At 39.2% G+C, this 13,868-nt stretch overlaps 1 protein-coding gene across 16 annotated transcripts in view; it reads left to right on the top strand.

Moving 5' to 3' along the window:
- Window positions 1-13,868, top strand: part of DTNB (dystrobrevin beta) — a 157,042-nt gene that overhangs the window by 29,367 nt on the left and 113,807 nt on the right. For all 16 annotated transcript variants that reach the window (XM_070428832.1, XM_070428830.1, XM_070428827.1 and 13 more), the window contains 2 exons: window positions 705-790; window positions 5,756-5,910. In XM_070428832.1, coding sequence (XP_070284933.1) covers window positions 705-790; window positions 5,756-5,910 — 241 coding nt within the window. The remainder of the gene's footprint in view (window positions 1-704; window positions 791-5,755; window positions 5,911-13,868) is intronic.

The following is a 13,868-nucleotide window of genomic DNA, read 5'->3' as shown; positions in this document are numbered from 1 at the left end:
TGATACTGTTTGGCTCTACAGGTGCTGTGCAGCGTTACTTTGGGTAGTTCCTCTATGTTGTTGTCCATTTCATCTTGCCAATTCCTAAAAAGAATTATTCCTGACCCTTCTCCTTCACTTTTCTCACGGTTGTGATATGGGAAGACCTGAGACAGATATGATTGAGCTTCTTAGAATAAACACATGAGAATATAAAGGTTGTCATAGTAAAAACAAACAAAGATGAATGTATTATAAAATCTTTATAGCAGTGTGCACCCTGTTGGTTTACACAACAGTAAACTGTTGTTATAATGCCCTGATGGATGGACACATTTCTGACTTAGTGTTTAAAACAAGTGGTGCCCTAGTTTTGAATACTTAAAAACATTGCAGTTGTGGATTTAATGGGCTAAGTTGATGAGAAATTTACTTCTGGTTCATCCAGTTGCCTCTGTCTACACAGCCAGTAGAAATTGCCTTATAGAATGTTTATAAAGCTCATGTCTAAATAATTTGCGTTTATTTTTAGCATTATTCACTTAGCATAGATGAAGCCTTAATTCTACAAAGGAAAAAAAAAAAATCCAAGGTTTCTAACTATCCAAGGTAATGTGGCAGAAAAGGGTAAGGATCAATTTACTGGTTGCTCGATGGTTAGTGATAAATTTGATTGTTATTGTGGTTCCAGATAGCAATTATTTCTAATATAATTTCTTTTTCAGTGAGGGCCGAGGCAAAATGACAGTATTTTCAGTTAAAGCTATGTTAGCAACTATGTGTGGTGGAAAAATGCTGGACAAATTGAGATGTAAGTATTTTCATATTATTTGAAATATTTTATTTTCAAATTATAACTTTTAAGCAGTTTTAAATGAATATTTTTCAGAATTTTGGATGATGCTATATTGAACATTTTTATTTTTTTTACTACTATATGACTCACCTGACTCAGAGTATATAAATTATGCCACCTAATGTTCAGATGGAAAAGTTGGTTGAATTAATTTTTATACTATTTGTTTTTTAGTTTAAAGCAAGAGAATTGAGATTCAGAGCAGTAATGTTGACATTTTAAAAATTCTTTAAAAAATGTTTTGTTTTTTTTATTGCTTAAAGTATTACAAAGAGTATTACATATGTCTCCTTTTTTTTAAAAAAAAATGTTTTCCATATTATTAAAAATTATTGTGTTTGAAGATGATTATGTTGATTGCTTTTAGTTAGAAAAGAAATTTGATTATTTTTACCAGGTTTGTAAAAGGTCAGCCCTTTTCTTTTTTAAAAAAATACATTTTTATTGATTTCAGAGAGGAAGGGAGAGGGAGAGAGAAATAGAAACATCAATGATGAGAGAGAATCATTGATCAGCTGCCTCCTGCACACCCCCTACTGGGGATGGAACTCGCAACCTGGGCACGTGCCCTGACTGGGAATCGAAACGAACCGTGATCTCCTGGTTCATAGGTCAAGGCTCAACCACTGAGCCACACTGGCCGGGCAGCCCTTTCTTAATAATTCCCTTCTTCGTCAGGTTGTATTTGCTGCTATTAAACTGTTCCTGAGCACCTTGGAGTCAAGCTTAGTATTTAGAAATTGGCAGCATGATTTTTCAATTACCGTCCCTATTTTTTTCCCCTTACTATTGGACATTTTGGCATTTTAATGTTTACTAGATACTATAAAAAGGTGGTTAGATGAAATCAGAGGAGGTGAAATGCACAATTATTTACCTTTTCTGCTTGTGATTTTCATTCATTCACTCTAGATAGTTACTAACTGCCTAAGATATGCCAAGCATTGTGCCAGACGCTTTACATATATTTTCTCACTGAACCCTTAAAATTTCTTGGAGTAGCAGGTGGCATTTTCTCCATTTTATAGAAGAGTTAACTGAGGGGCGAAGCTGGGATTTCAGTGTAGGCTGTCTAGCTTCAGAGCCCTGCTTTCAGTTACTTTGTTATACTCCACTATGCTGGTCCTGTACAGTGATCAAAGCGCCATCACACAGGTACCCACAGAGGAAGGAACTGTCAGGTTTCAGGGAGTTAAGATAGAAGCTGTGGGTTTAATGAAATGTTAAGATACCCTGTGAATCGATTTGTTGAAGAAAATGGGTCCTTTGTCTTGTAGCATTTCTCATAGACTGGATTTTGATGATTGGGTCCCCGTGATGTTCCTCTGGGCCCTACTTTTTTAAATTTTAATTGAAAGATATAGAAACTTCAGATTCAAGTACAAGCTTTTGGGCAAGATTACTTCATTACATGCATTAGAACTCAGAGTTTAGATTATCTTCCACAAAAGTGAAATCTATACTTCCCTGGCAAGGGGTAATATTCTTTTCTATTCTATTCTATTCTATCTATTATTTATTTATTTTAATTTATTTTAATTAATTAATTAATTTATTTTATTTTATTTTTTCCATCACCATTTATCCCCTTTATGCCCTCTTCCACCTCCTCCCACAATCAGCACATTATTGTCCATGTTCATGAATTCCCTCTTTTTTTTTTCTTTTTTGCTCAATCCCTCTAACCCCCCACCCCCACCAACATGTGCTTTTTATTACTTGTTATCATGACATTGAAAGTTGGAAAACTAGATGGCTCACTAGATACAGATTTTGATATTCTAAAGAAAGATCTTAGATGTTTTTGGTGAAACTGTTACCCGGTTTGTCTTCCTTTCAGAAACAGCTGCCATGTAAAACAAATTTTTGGTAGTGAAAAGTATAGTTATATTTAAGTGCTCTTCTCAGTTTTTTTTAACATGGTAATATTACTTTTTTGGACTGAAATTTCTTTTTTAAAAATATATCTGTATTTATTTCAGAGAGGAAGGGAGAGGGAGAGAATCATTGATTGGCCGCCTCCTACATGCCCCCTACTGGGGATGGAGCCTGCAACCTGGGCATGTGCCCTGACTGGGAATCAAACTGTGACCTCCTAGTTCATAGGTCAATGCTCAACCACTAAGCCATGGTGGCCGGCTCTTAATAATTTCTTAATTCTAGCATGGTGTTTTTCTGAGTAAGATAATATAATATAGATGAAATAATATTTCATTCAGACAGAAAGAAAAAGAAAGTTGGGATTTTGTTTTTTAATGTTGATGATTCCAGGTAAAGAATATACATCGACATGGGGGTGTGGGTATGGGTGAAAAAGGTGAAGGGAGTAAGAAGTGCAGTTGGCAGTTACAAAATAGTCATGGGGATATAATGTACAGCATAGGGAATATTATTGTGTCAATAATATTGCAATACCGATGTATGGTGCCAGTAGGTACTAGACTTATTGGGGAGTCACTTTGCAAATTATATAAATGTCTAATCACTATGCTATACACCTGAAACTAATATAAAATAATATTGAATGTCAACTGTAATTGAAAAGATAAAATTTTTAAAAAATGGCTAAAAAATGAATATAAATCGCTATTTAATTAATATTGAATAAACTGGTTCATAATAGAAAATTGATTACATATAAAAATGCACATTTCAGATATCTCTGGAATTATTACATTTCTAAATAGAGCTGATACCTGGAACGTAGTAAGTGCTAAGATTTTGCTAAGTACAAATTGTTGATTGAGTACTAAAATTACTGAATTCTCTGTTGGAATTGTTAGTGAAAAGGTAGAAATTTTAGTAGTATGTGCAAGTTGGAAGGTACCTAAGCGATAGCAGGTTTTTGGTTGTTTTTCTTTTGGTCTTTTTTTAGTGTTTTTTTTTTTTTTTTTTTTTTTTTTTTTTATGTGGCTTTTGTACTTCTTGGAGGTGCACACTGACCTGCATTCAAGCGGCACTAAAGTGTGCACGCCCAGGCACACGTGACATGTCAGGTGTGCTCAGAACGCCAGGCCTTTGCACACTGTGTATGGTTGATGAGTTACAAGCCATTCTAAGTCACTCATTACCAAGTTTATATTATTCAGACAGATTTAAAATACGGCTTTATTATCTCCTTCATGTTCAAAATTATAGTTGCTTTACCATCTGTCACTGTCTCATTATTCTTATTGTACCATCATGTCTTAGCTAGAGAATGAGATGATTAACATAAATAAAATATTCAGGTATTGAAGCTTGCCTCCACTTTTTAAAATTTTAATCATCCAGGGCAGAAATCACTTTCAATGTGGTCTGGCCCTCTCGTATTAAACAGAGCTCTCTGGTCCTAATTTAAATACTTTTCATCTCCGAGGGATGTCATTCTCTGGTGCATTTGGGCTAATTGTGAGGTTGGGGTTATTTGTCCCATCTCATGTTTTCAGACTATTGTGTTTTTTTCATTTCTTGAGTGTTTGTTGTGCTTGTTGGTGGCGATGGTGATGTTGGTTGCCCTTATCACTGGTAGATGTGATGGTATTGTCACTGTACCAGTCTCTACAAATCTCTCTTTGCTTCTGAGTTACTTTTGATATACTACTGACCAAGGAAATGTAACCAAGCTCCTAGCATTCTGCTTAAAGTAAGGGCATGCTGATTACTCGTGTATCATGAGAAGCACTTGAGCCTTTGTAGTGTGATTGGCAGTTTCGGCTGTTTGGAGAATCCTTTTCCCCCTGGCTTTCTGGTTCTCAGCTATGTTCCATCTAGTTGAAGTGGCTGAATAATAGTGTAGACACACGTGAGATGTAACACTGCATTGTAACATCAAATAATATTTGATTGATTGTTCACTTTCTTCTACCTGCTTACCGGGCAACACTGTCTTTGTTGTTCTTCGTTTCTCCATCTTCCTGCCACTGAAGGTGCTCTCTGCTGTTACTTCTGTTAATGTTCCTTTTAAATGGGTTTTCTAGTTTATGGAACATGCCTTAGTGTTCCTAGTTTTCTTCCTTTTATTTTGATCTTTCTGCTTCTACCTTTTCTTTTGTATTTTTTCCTCTAATTTTGCCCACTCCCCTTTTTTCTTTGGTTCTCTTGTTTTCTTGTTTTAGTGTCAAGATAGCGTTTGAAATGACTTAACCAATATTTGTGCCTTTAATTTGAAACATTTTTAAAAAAACATTTTTTATTGACTTCAGAGAGGAAGGGAGAAGGAGAGATAGAAGCATCAATGACAGGAGAGAATCATTGATTGGCTGCCTCTTGCATGCCCCCAATGGGGATCAAGCCAGCAACCCCAGGCATGTGCCCTGACCAGGAATCGAACTGTGACCTCCTGGTTCGTAGGTTGACGCTCAACCACTGAGCCATGCCAGTCAGGCTATCTGAGTTCTTTTTATTCTACTTTGGAACTCACTAGATGGAACATTTTTGACATGCTGTATGCTTCCTTCCAATTTATTCTGTCATGGGGATATGTTGCATCATTAGTACACGAACATACAAATATAATACAATTTCTTTCATACCTCATCACCAATATGCTAATATAGTGATACACTCAAACTTGCATATGTCTTCTATAAATACATATATAAATGTTAAGGGATAAAGGTATGCTGCTATGAATTTAATAAAAAATATAAATTATATATCATCTAGTTCTGTACACTGAAAAAGTAGGTAGGTAGACATGCATGAGTAGTTACTGGGTTTGATGTTTAGGACAAATATTAGGTAGGTGGGCCTCATCAACAAAGTACCCACGCCATGTTAATAAAAAATGAGAATCCATGTTGACTAAAAATCGTGCTAACTTCATGATACTTTCCAGTGATACTTCATGATCTTTCTAATGATACAAGTGACATAGAGCCATTTATAAAAAGTTGATATTTCTTTATAGTTTGACTTTATTTGGTTTTGTTCTCATAGATGTTTTCTCCCAGATGTCAGATTCCAACGGCTTAATGGTATTTAGCAAGTTTGACCAGTTTCTGAAGGAAGTGCTGAAGCTCCCAACAGCCGTCTTTGAAGGGCCATCTTTCGGTTACACCGAGCACGCAGTCCGCACCTGTTTCCCACAGCAGGTAAGGGCAGTGTCACAGAGCCGAGGACCACGGAGCACTCGCCCACCACGTTTCCTCAGGTTTCCGCAGGCTGCCTCAGTGAAGGATGTAGGTTCTGGGTCGGGGAGGAAGCAGAGCTTCACGTCCAGGGTGGGAATTGGCCGCCGGGTAAGGTTCACCGAGAAGCCCCCTATCAGCATGGTCCTCCTGCCAGGAAGCACACACGGTCTCGTCTTCCCTGGGGCAGGGGTTTCTGGAACATACTGGCCTGCAGGCTTCACCAATGTCAGGGTCATGCAAGATGAAAAAAGACAGGAACCGTTCCAGACCACAGGGTCCAAAGAGAGATGAAAGCTGAGCGCAGCCCATGGGCCAGGGTTTTCTTTCTCATAAAGGACATTAGTGGGACAGTTGGAAAAATCGGAAGAAAGTTTGTAAACTAGATAATAGTCTTCTGTCAGTGAATGTTAGTTTCCTGATTTTGATATTTGAGTTAATTGAATACCCTGGTTTTTAAGAAATACAGTGTGGCTGGGAGGTGGGGTGGGGGTGGGGGGAGTAAAGGTGGGAGATATCTGTGATACTAACAACAACAAAAAACATTTAAAAATTTTAAAAATAAATACAATAAATAAAAATATAAGGGTAGAGGGTATCTGTGCTGCAGTGTTAACATTTGAGGAATCTGATTTGATGGCAAATATAATTTTTTAAATAATCCATTATAACCTTTCTGTAAGTCTGAAATTATTTAAACATAAAAGGTTAAAATATAAAAGGAACAGACCCTCCTGACCTGTGATACTTTGATTCACAAAAGGACCAAACATACACATACATACACCCCTTTTTACATTGAAAGTTCAGAATTCATATTTATCTGAATTCAGACTTCCAAACAATCTTCTATAGTTTGTTTAGAGATTCTCAGCGTTAGCATTGAAGTTGCACCTATAACACAGAAGAGTTATTTTTAGTAACTTCTGAGGAGGTATTCTTCCCAAATCGTACACGCTTGGCTGATGGTTTTTGTGGGAGTTAGCCTCTATACATTATTTTTTCTCTCTCAGCATAAATAGCAATATCAGCTTTTAGTGTGTTAAGAATATCTCTGTGCTTCAATTTATTCTAATAAAGCACAGTTTGCATTCCCCCCCTGAATATGCATTTTTAAATAACACGAGGCTGTCCAAACATATCCTGGCGTTAAGTGTCCTTCAGGCGTTAAAACACCCTCCGGAACTATAACTGAGGTGCCGATGATGAAGACACCACGATACTGGGGGGAAGGTACTCTTGTATCTGATGTCCATGTAGCTGTTGACACAGGAGCTTCCTGGAGGTCAGGCTAAAAACCGGTCAGGTGATGGGATGTTCCTATTAAGTAAAGTAGTGTCAGAATGGGAAGGAGACTTTATACAAAGAAGTACCATTGAAGAGCAACATTTGACCAATGGTTGACCGTTGTGTGGGGTACTATCTAAGGTAATCTTTGATTTACTTACAATGTGAGTACTATAATGAGAATCTAATCCTACATCATAAAACCCTAATATGCAAATCGACCAAACGGTGGAACGACCAGCAGGACGACCAGTCGCTCTGACATACACTGACCACCAGGGGGCAGACGCTTAATGCAGGAGCTGCCCCTGGTGGTCAGTGTGCTCCCACAGGGGGAGCACCGCTCAGCCAGAAGCCAGGCTCACGGCAGGTGAGTGCAACGGCGGTGGCAGGAGCCTCTCCCGCCTCCGCTGTAGGTGGAGCAAGGGGTCTTGAACTGCAAGTGCCCTGGACTGCAAGAAGCCGCAGGCCGGGCTGAGGGACATCCTCCCCGCCCCTTTCACCCCCCCCCCCCCCCCAGTGCACAAATTTCATGCACTGGGCCTCTAGTATTGGAATAATGGTTTAAAATGTTGGAGAATGTTTTAAAAATTCTAATTGTTAATTCTAAGAATGCTGTCTAGGATTCTGCAAATTACCTATGTCATGATTGTCAGGCCTTTGAACTCACAACCTAATCGTTGCTTTTCACTTGCTTCAGATTTTTATTAAAAAAACTCAGTCTGGTTTTATTCATGGCAGATTTGGAAAATTCAAAGAAGCTTATCTTCATCCACAGGAAAGTTGAATTGTGTTTGGTCTATGAACATAACAACAACAACAAAATGAGATGGGACAGAGTTTCATGCAGCAGGAGTTAAATTCAATGAGTTTGGGGTTTCTTTTTGAAAATGGGTTTTTCCCATATGGTGTGTTTCCCTACAGCCGGTTTTGTGTTTTTTTAATTCGTGGTAGCTCATACACCATCAGATACTTTTTAAAAAAACAATTTGCCTGCTTTTCACAAACTAACCCAAATAAGGGATGTATTTTCATGTAGTTTAATAGTTTTAAAAACACAACAACAACAACAAAAATTTATAAGTTAATTCAACAGAGCACATCTACTGGAATAGCTAAAATTCAGTGACTGACACCAAATCACGGCGAAGATTTGGAGCAGCCGGAACTCTCTTACAGCCCCTTTGGAAGAAGCCCTGGTGGTTTGTTTTAAACTTAAACAGACACCTTCCCTTAACCTAGTAATTCTACTCCTAAGTTTTTTCCCACGTGAAATAAAAAGGAATGTCCACAAAACGACTCTTACAAGAATGCTCTAAGCCTCAGACGCATCCGAGGTGTCCATATAATAAAACATCGGAGTAAAGTTAATTCAAGAGATAATATGTCTGGAATTTGCTTCAAGATAATCCAGGTTGCAGGGAGAGAGAAGGCATAAATGAAACAAATGAGTCCTCTGCTGAGAATTGTTGAAGCTGGATGATAAGCATAGTGTGCTGTTCACTCCCAGCCCCTCCTACCCTGGAGCTCCATGGTTCACCTCCTTCAGGCAAAGCAGAAAAATGCTTTGCCAAAAACCTGAGGACCCTGGTCTCCTGGTCGCTTTACTTCATGGCCTAATGGCAGTTTAAAGAAGAGGATGATGCCTCCTCAGATACAGCTTGTTTTATTATTTCTTTTAATCATAAGCAAATGTGAGTCATCATTTTAGTTCAGTTGATGTCCTGATTTTGTTTAAAAAACACATGACTAACTCCTATTTCCTATTTGATGAGGTTTTTTTAAAATGTTTTTTGTTTTTTTTTTATTTCAGAGAGGAAAGGAGACGGAGAGAGAGGTTGAAATATCGATGAGAGAGAATCATTTATAGGCTGCCTCCTGTACGCCCCCTATTGGGGATCTAGCCCACAACCTGGGCATGTGCTCTGACCAGGAATCAAACCGTGATCTCCTGGCTCATAGATCGATGCTCAACCACTGAGCCACACTGGCCAGGCTGGACGCGGTTTTTATCATGGCACCGTGGTGCTTATCACTCTGAACCCCAGCCTTCATTTCACCTTCCTTCCACACGGCTCCTGAGACCTCTCCGTCACTGTGCCCAGGTTCTTTCAGATACTGCTGAGGCCCCAGTTGCTGCAGCACTTGACCTTCCCACCAGCAATCTATAGGGACATCGGTTTCTCCACAGCCTTGCCATCAGTGCATGTTCTTACACTTATGACTGTTTGCCAATCTGATAGCTGAAAAATGTTATCTTTTTTAATTTGCATATCTCTTGTGTTGAGTAACGTGCATTTTGAGTGAATCTTAAACTAACACATTTCTTGTCTTTGTTTATGCTATTAGCTGTCACTGAAATGCCAATAACCCCTGATCCCTCTTCTCCAACAAAGGCCTCATATTTTAAATCCCAGCGAACGTATCCCCTTTGATGCTCTGAATCTTTCATGTGGGATTAACTGCTCCTCCTCTGCAGCCCCGTGGCATGTCACATCCAGCTCACTCTTGCCCTGGAGGGATGCACCTTGGTCTCCAACTTTACATCCCCATGACAACAGTGTCTGGAAAATGATCAGTGCTTACTAAGTATTTGTGGGATTGATCGAGTAAGGATTTTAAATCAAATAGGCATGAGAAAGGGTCTTTGGCTTGAATTCTAATAGAAAGCTTAAAGCTCATGGATGTACTTACAACCTTGTTTTCCCTGATATTATTCCATGATTTTCTCAAATGAAACAATCTTTGCAGAGAGGAAAATGAAGATTTTCCAAATATCCCTTTATCTATAATAAATAAAATAGCTCTGATAAAAAGTGCAGCAACATTACATTATTATGTCATTGCAAAGTACTCTTAATTTCCAAAGTCCAAAATAAGTCTGTGGATATGGACAAATTCATTGTCTAATAATAATAAAGAAAGGCTCACCCATAGCCCTAGTCCTTTAACTAGTTTTTTTGTAACCAGCATGTTTGTCCTTGTCAGGTAAAATGTTTTTCTTTTTCTTTTTTAAAATATATTTTATTGATTTTTTACAGAGAGGAAGGGAGAGGGATAGAGAGTTAGAAACATCGATGAGAGAGAAACATCAATCAGTTGCCTCTTGCACACCTCCTACTGGGGATGTGCCTGCAACCAAGGTACATGCCCTTGACCAGAATCGAACCTGGGACCCTTCAGTCTGCAGGCTGACGCTCTATCCGCTGAGCCAAAGTGGTTAGGGCTAAAATGTTTTTCTAACTCTACACAAAAGTTAGATGAAATCATTGTAACCTAAAAGTTTTTTAAAGTGTTGTTTTCAAGTTTGACCTAGATGTCATACTTTACTGATTACCAAGTAAGTAAGAGGGCAATGGATAAGAAGTATTTACCTGCCCTAACCGGTTTGGCTCAGTGGATAGAGCGTCGGCCTGCGGACTGAAAGGTCCCAAGTTCGATTCTGGTCAAGGGCATGTACCTTGGTTGTGGGCACATCCCCAGTAGGAGGTGTGCAGGAGGCAGCTGATCGATGTTTCTCTCTCATCGATGTTTCTAACTCTCTATCACTCTCCCTTCCTCTCTGTAAAAAATCAATAAAATATATTAAAAAAAAAAAGAAGTATTTACCTGTTGCCCATAAGGAAATAGAGTTGTTGCTTTTCCAAATTGTGACTTATTGAGTAATTATGTTTTTTAAATATTTTTAATTGATTTCAGAGAGGAAGGGGAAGGGAGAGAGAGATAGAAATATCAATGATCAGAATCATTTATTGGCTGCCTCCTGCACGCCCCACACTGGGGATCAAGCCCGCAATCCGGGCATTTGCCCTGACCAGGAATCAAACCATGACCACCTGGTTCATAGGTCGATGTGCAACCATTGAACCACCCGAGCCAGGCAAGAATTTTTAATGGAAATGATGAGATTGGAAATTGCAGCTATAATGATCTAATGCTAAATTATTTTACTTGTTTCCTCATGTAATACTGGATTTCTCATTTTTAAGAGATGATTCCACTCTCATTTTAAAACAGGAAAGATTTAGCCAAGGTTGTAGGGAGGGAAGTGAGAATGGCATTTAGGGTAAGAAATTGTCAATATTGAGGTTTAGAATGACAGAGGATGGTGATGTAGGCACAAACAGAACCACTCCTTTCTAAGAAAAAATATGAGAATGCATACAAAGAGAGAAACAGCCTCGGTGTTTTATTGAGGAAGATATAAACAAATCATGGTGTTTTTGCTCAGTGGATCAGGCAGCTGTTAAAATGATTAGAAATAAAGACCTTGTAGGAAAACAGTAAAATATTTAATAAAATGTTAAGTGAAAAAACAGCTTATATATTTTTACTACACTATGCACATAATTACATGGAAACATTTATACACTTGGAGGGAAATACAGAAAAATGAGAATTGTGGGGCGGAGTTTCCATAATTTACAGTTTGTTATAGTTTTTGTTATAAATGTTATTGTGCTATAAAAAATAAGGAGAGGATGTACAGGCGGTTGAGCCACTAGGCCCTACAGGACACCTACTACTCAAGGCTGCTCTTCCAATTCTAGGAGACATAGTAGCTCTACCTAGTACATAGAAACAAACACAGGGAAGCAGTCAAAATGTGGAGATAAAGAAATGTCACAAATGAAGGAAATGGATACAGAGTTCAAAACCATGGTTATAATGTTACTCAAGGATCTTCATGAGAGCTTCAAGGGATTTAATGAGACTTTCAAGGATCTTAGATTCTTGAAGGAGGAGGAGGAAAAAAATCCTATATAGTAAAAGGCTAATATGCAAATCGACCAAATGGCAGAACGACCGGTTGCTATGATGTGCACTGTCCACCAGGGGGCAGATGCTCAATGCACGAGTTGCCCCCTGGTGGTCAGTGTGCTCCCATAGGGGGAGCGCCGCTCAGCCAGAAGCCGGGCTCACTGCTGGCGAGCGCAGTGGCAGTGGCGGGAGCCTCTCCACCTCCACAGCAGTGCTAAGGATGTCCGACTGACGGCTTAGGCCCACCCTGTGGGAAGCGGGCCTTAGCTGACAGTCAGACATCCCCTGAGGGCTCCCGGACTGCGAGAGGGCGCAGGCCGGGCTGAGGGACACCCTCCCCCCCCGCCCCCCCCCCCATCGCACAAGTACATGAATTTCATGCACCGGGCCTCTAGTATGAACAATAAAATGGCAACAAATACATAGCTATCAACAATCGAATCTAAAAAAATAAACAAGAAATCTAATGAACAAAATAAATTGGTGAATAAAACAGAATCAGAGGCATGGAAGCATGGAACAGGCCAGCAAATCTCAGAGGGAACGGGGGGGAGGGGCAGGAAGAGATTAACCAGAGATCTTACCTGTGGACACAGACAGGAGGGTGGTGAAGGCATGGGATGGGGCAGGGACAGGATGGAGGGGGCAGTGGTGGGAAAAGGGGGGACATCTGTAATACTCTCAACAATAAAGATTAAAAAAACAACAACCAGTAGGGGAAGCTGAGAGAAGGGCATTCCAGAACCCTCTGTACTATCTTTGCAACTCGTAAACCTAAAGTTATTTCAAAATAAAATGTTTAAAAACAACAAGAAAAAAAAGAGAAATGCAATAAATGTGTTCAACTCGAGAAAATAAAACAAAAAGAAAAATGAGTCAGCCTATGTTTCACATAGTTATTTAGTAACTCACAGATTTTTTGAGCTGGAATTCTATCCCAAAAGTTCTCAAACCTTTTGATCTCAGGACCTCATTCCAATAAAAAATATTGAGGACCCCAACAAGCTTTTATTTATGTGGTTTATAAATATCAGCATTTTCATATTATAAATTAAAAGTATTTTTAAGTCATTGAAAATAATGATAAATCTATTACATAAGTAATGTATTTCAATGAAAAATAGCTGTATATTCTAAAACCATAAAATTTAATGAGAATGTCATTGATTTATATTTTTGCAAATCTCAGATTTGCTCAGTTGAAGACAGCTGGTATCTCCTATCTGCTTATCCATTCAGTCTGTTGTGATACGATGTTTTGGTTAAAATATAGAAAGAAAATCTGGCCTCACACAGATATGTAGTTGGAAAGGGGAGGAATATTTTTTTAAATACATTTATTTTTAATTTCAAAGAGGAAGGGAGTGGGCGGGGGGGAGAGAGAGAAACATCAATGATGAGAGAGAATCATTGATCGGCTGCCTCCTGCACGCCCCACACTGGGGATCGTGAGCCCACAACCTGGGCATGTGCCCTGACCAGGAATCGAACCATGACCTCCTATTTCATAGGTCGACACTCAACTCCTGAGCCACGCAGGCCAGGCCTGGGAGGAGCATTTTAATAGCCTTTTCAGATCATTGTGGATATGCCACGTTGCTTCTGAACACCCACTGTACACTCATGAGAGAGAGATTGAAAAAGGTAATAATGTCTGCATTATTATGAAAATAGTTGGGCTTCATGGACTTCCTAAAGTGTTTCCAAGACCCCCCAGGAGAGCCCGTCACCGTACTCCGAGAACCACTGCCCTCGAGAGAGATGAAAACTAAAACCAGAATGTTCAGTGATTTCCCCCCAAATCACACGGTTAATGGAAGACAGAGCGTGGGGACCCGGTCTGTTTCCGTCCTCACTCGCAGAGGATTTCAAAT

Source organism: Myotis yumanensis, unplaced genomic scaffold, assembly GCF_028538775.1.
Source record: "Myotis yumanensis isolate MYYU_CA2020_CCGP unplaced genomic scaffold, mMyoYum1.0.hap1 SCAF_11, whole genome shotgun sequence".
Taxonomy (NCBI): domain Eukaryota; kingdom Metazoa; phylum Chordata; class Mammalia; order Chiroptera; family Vespertilionidae; genus Myotis; species Myotis yumanensis.
Note: the sequence above shows the minus strand (reverse complement) of the source record. Positions and strands in the feature narration are given on the sequence as shown.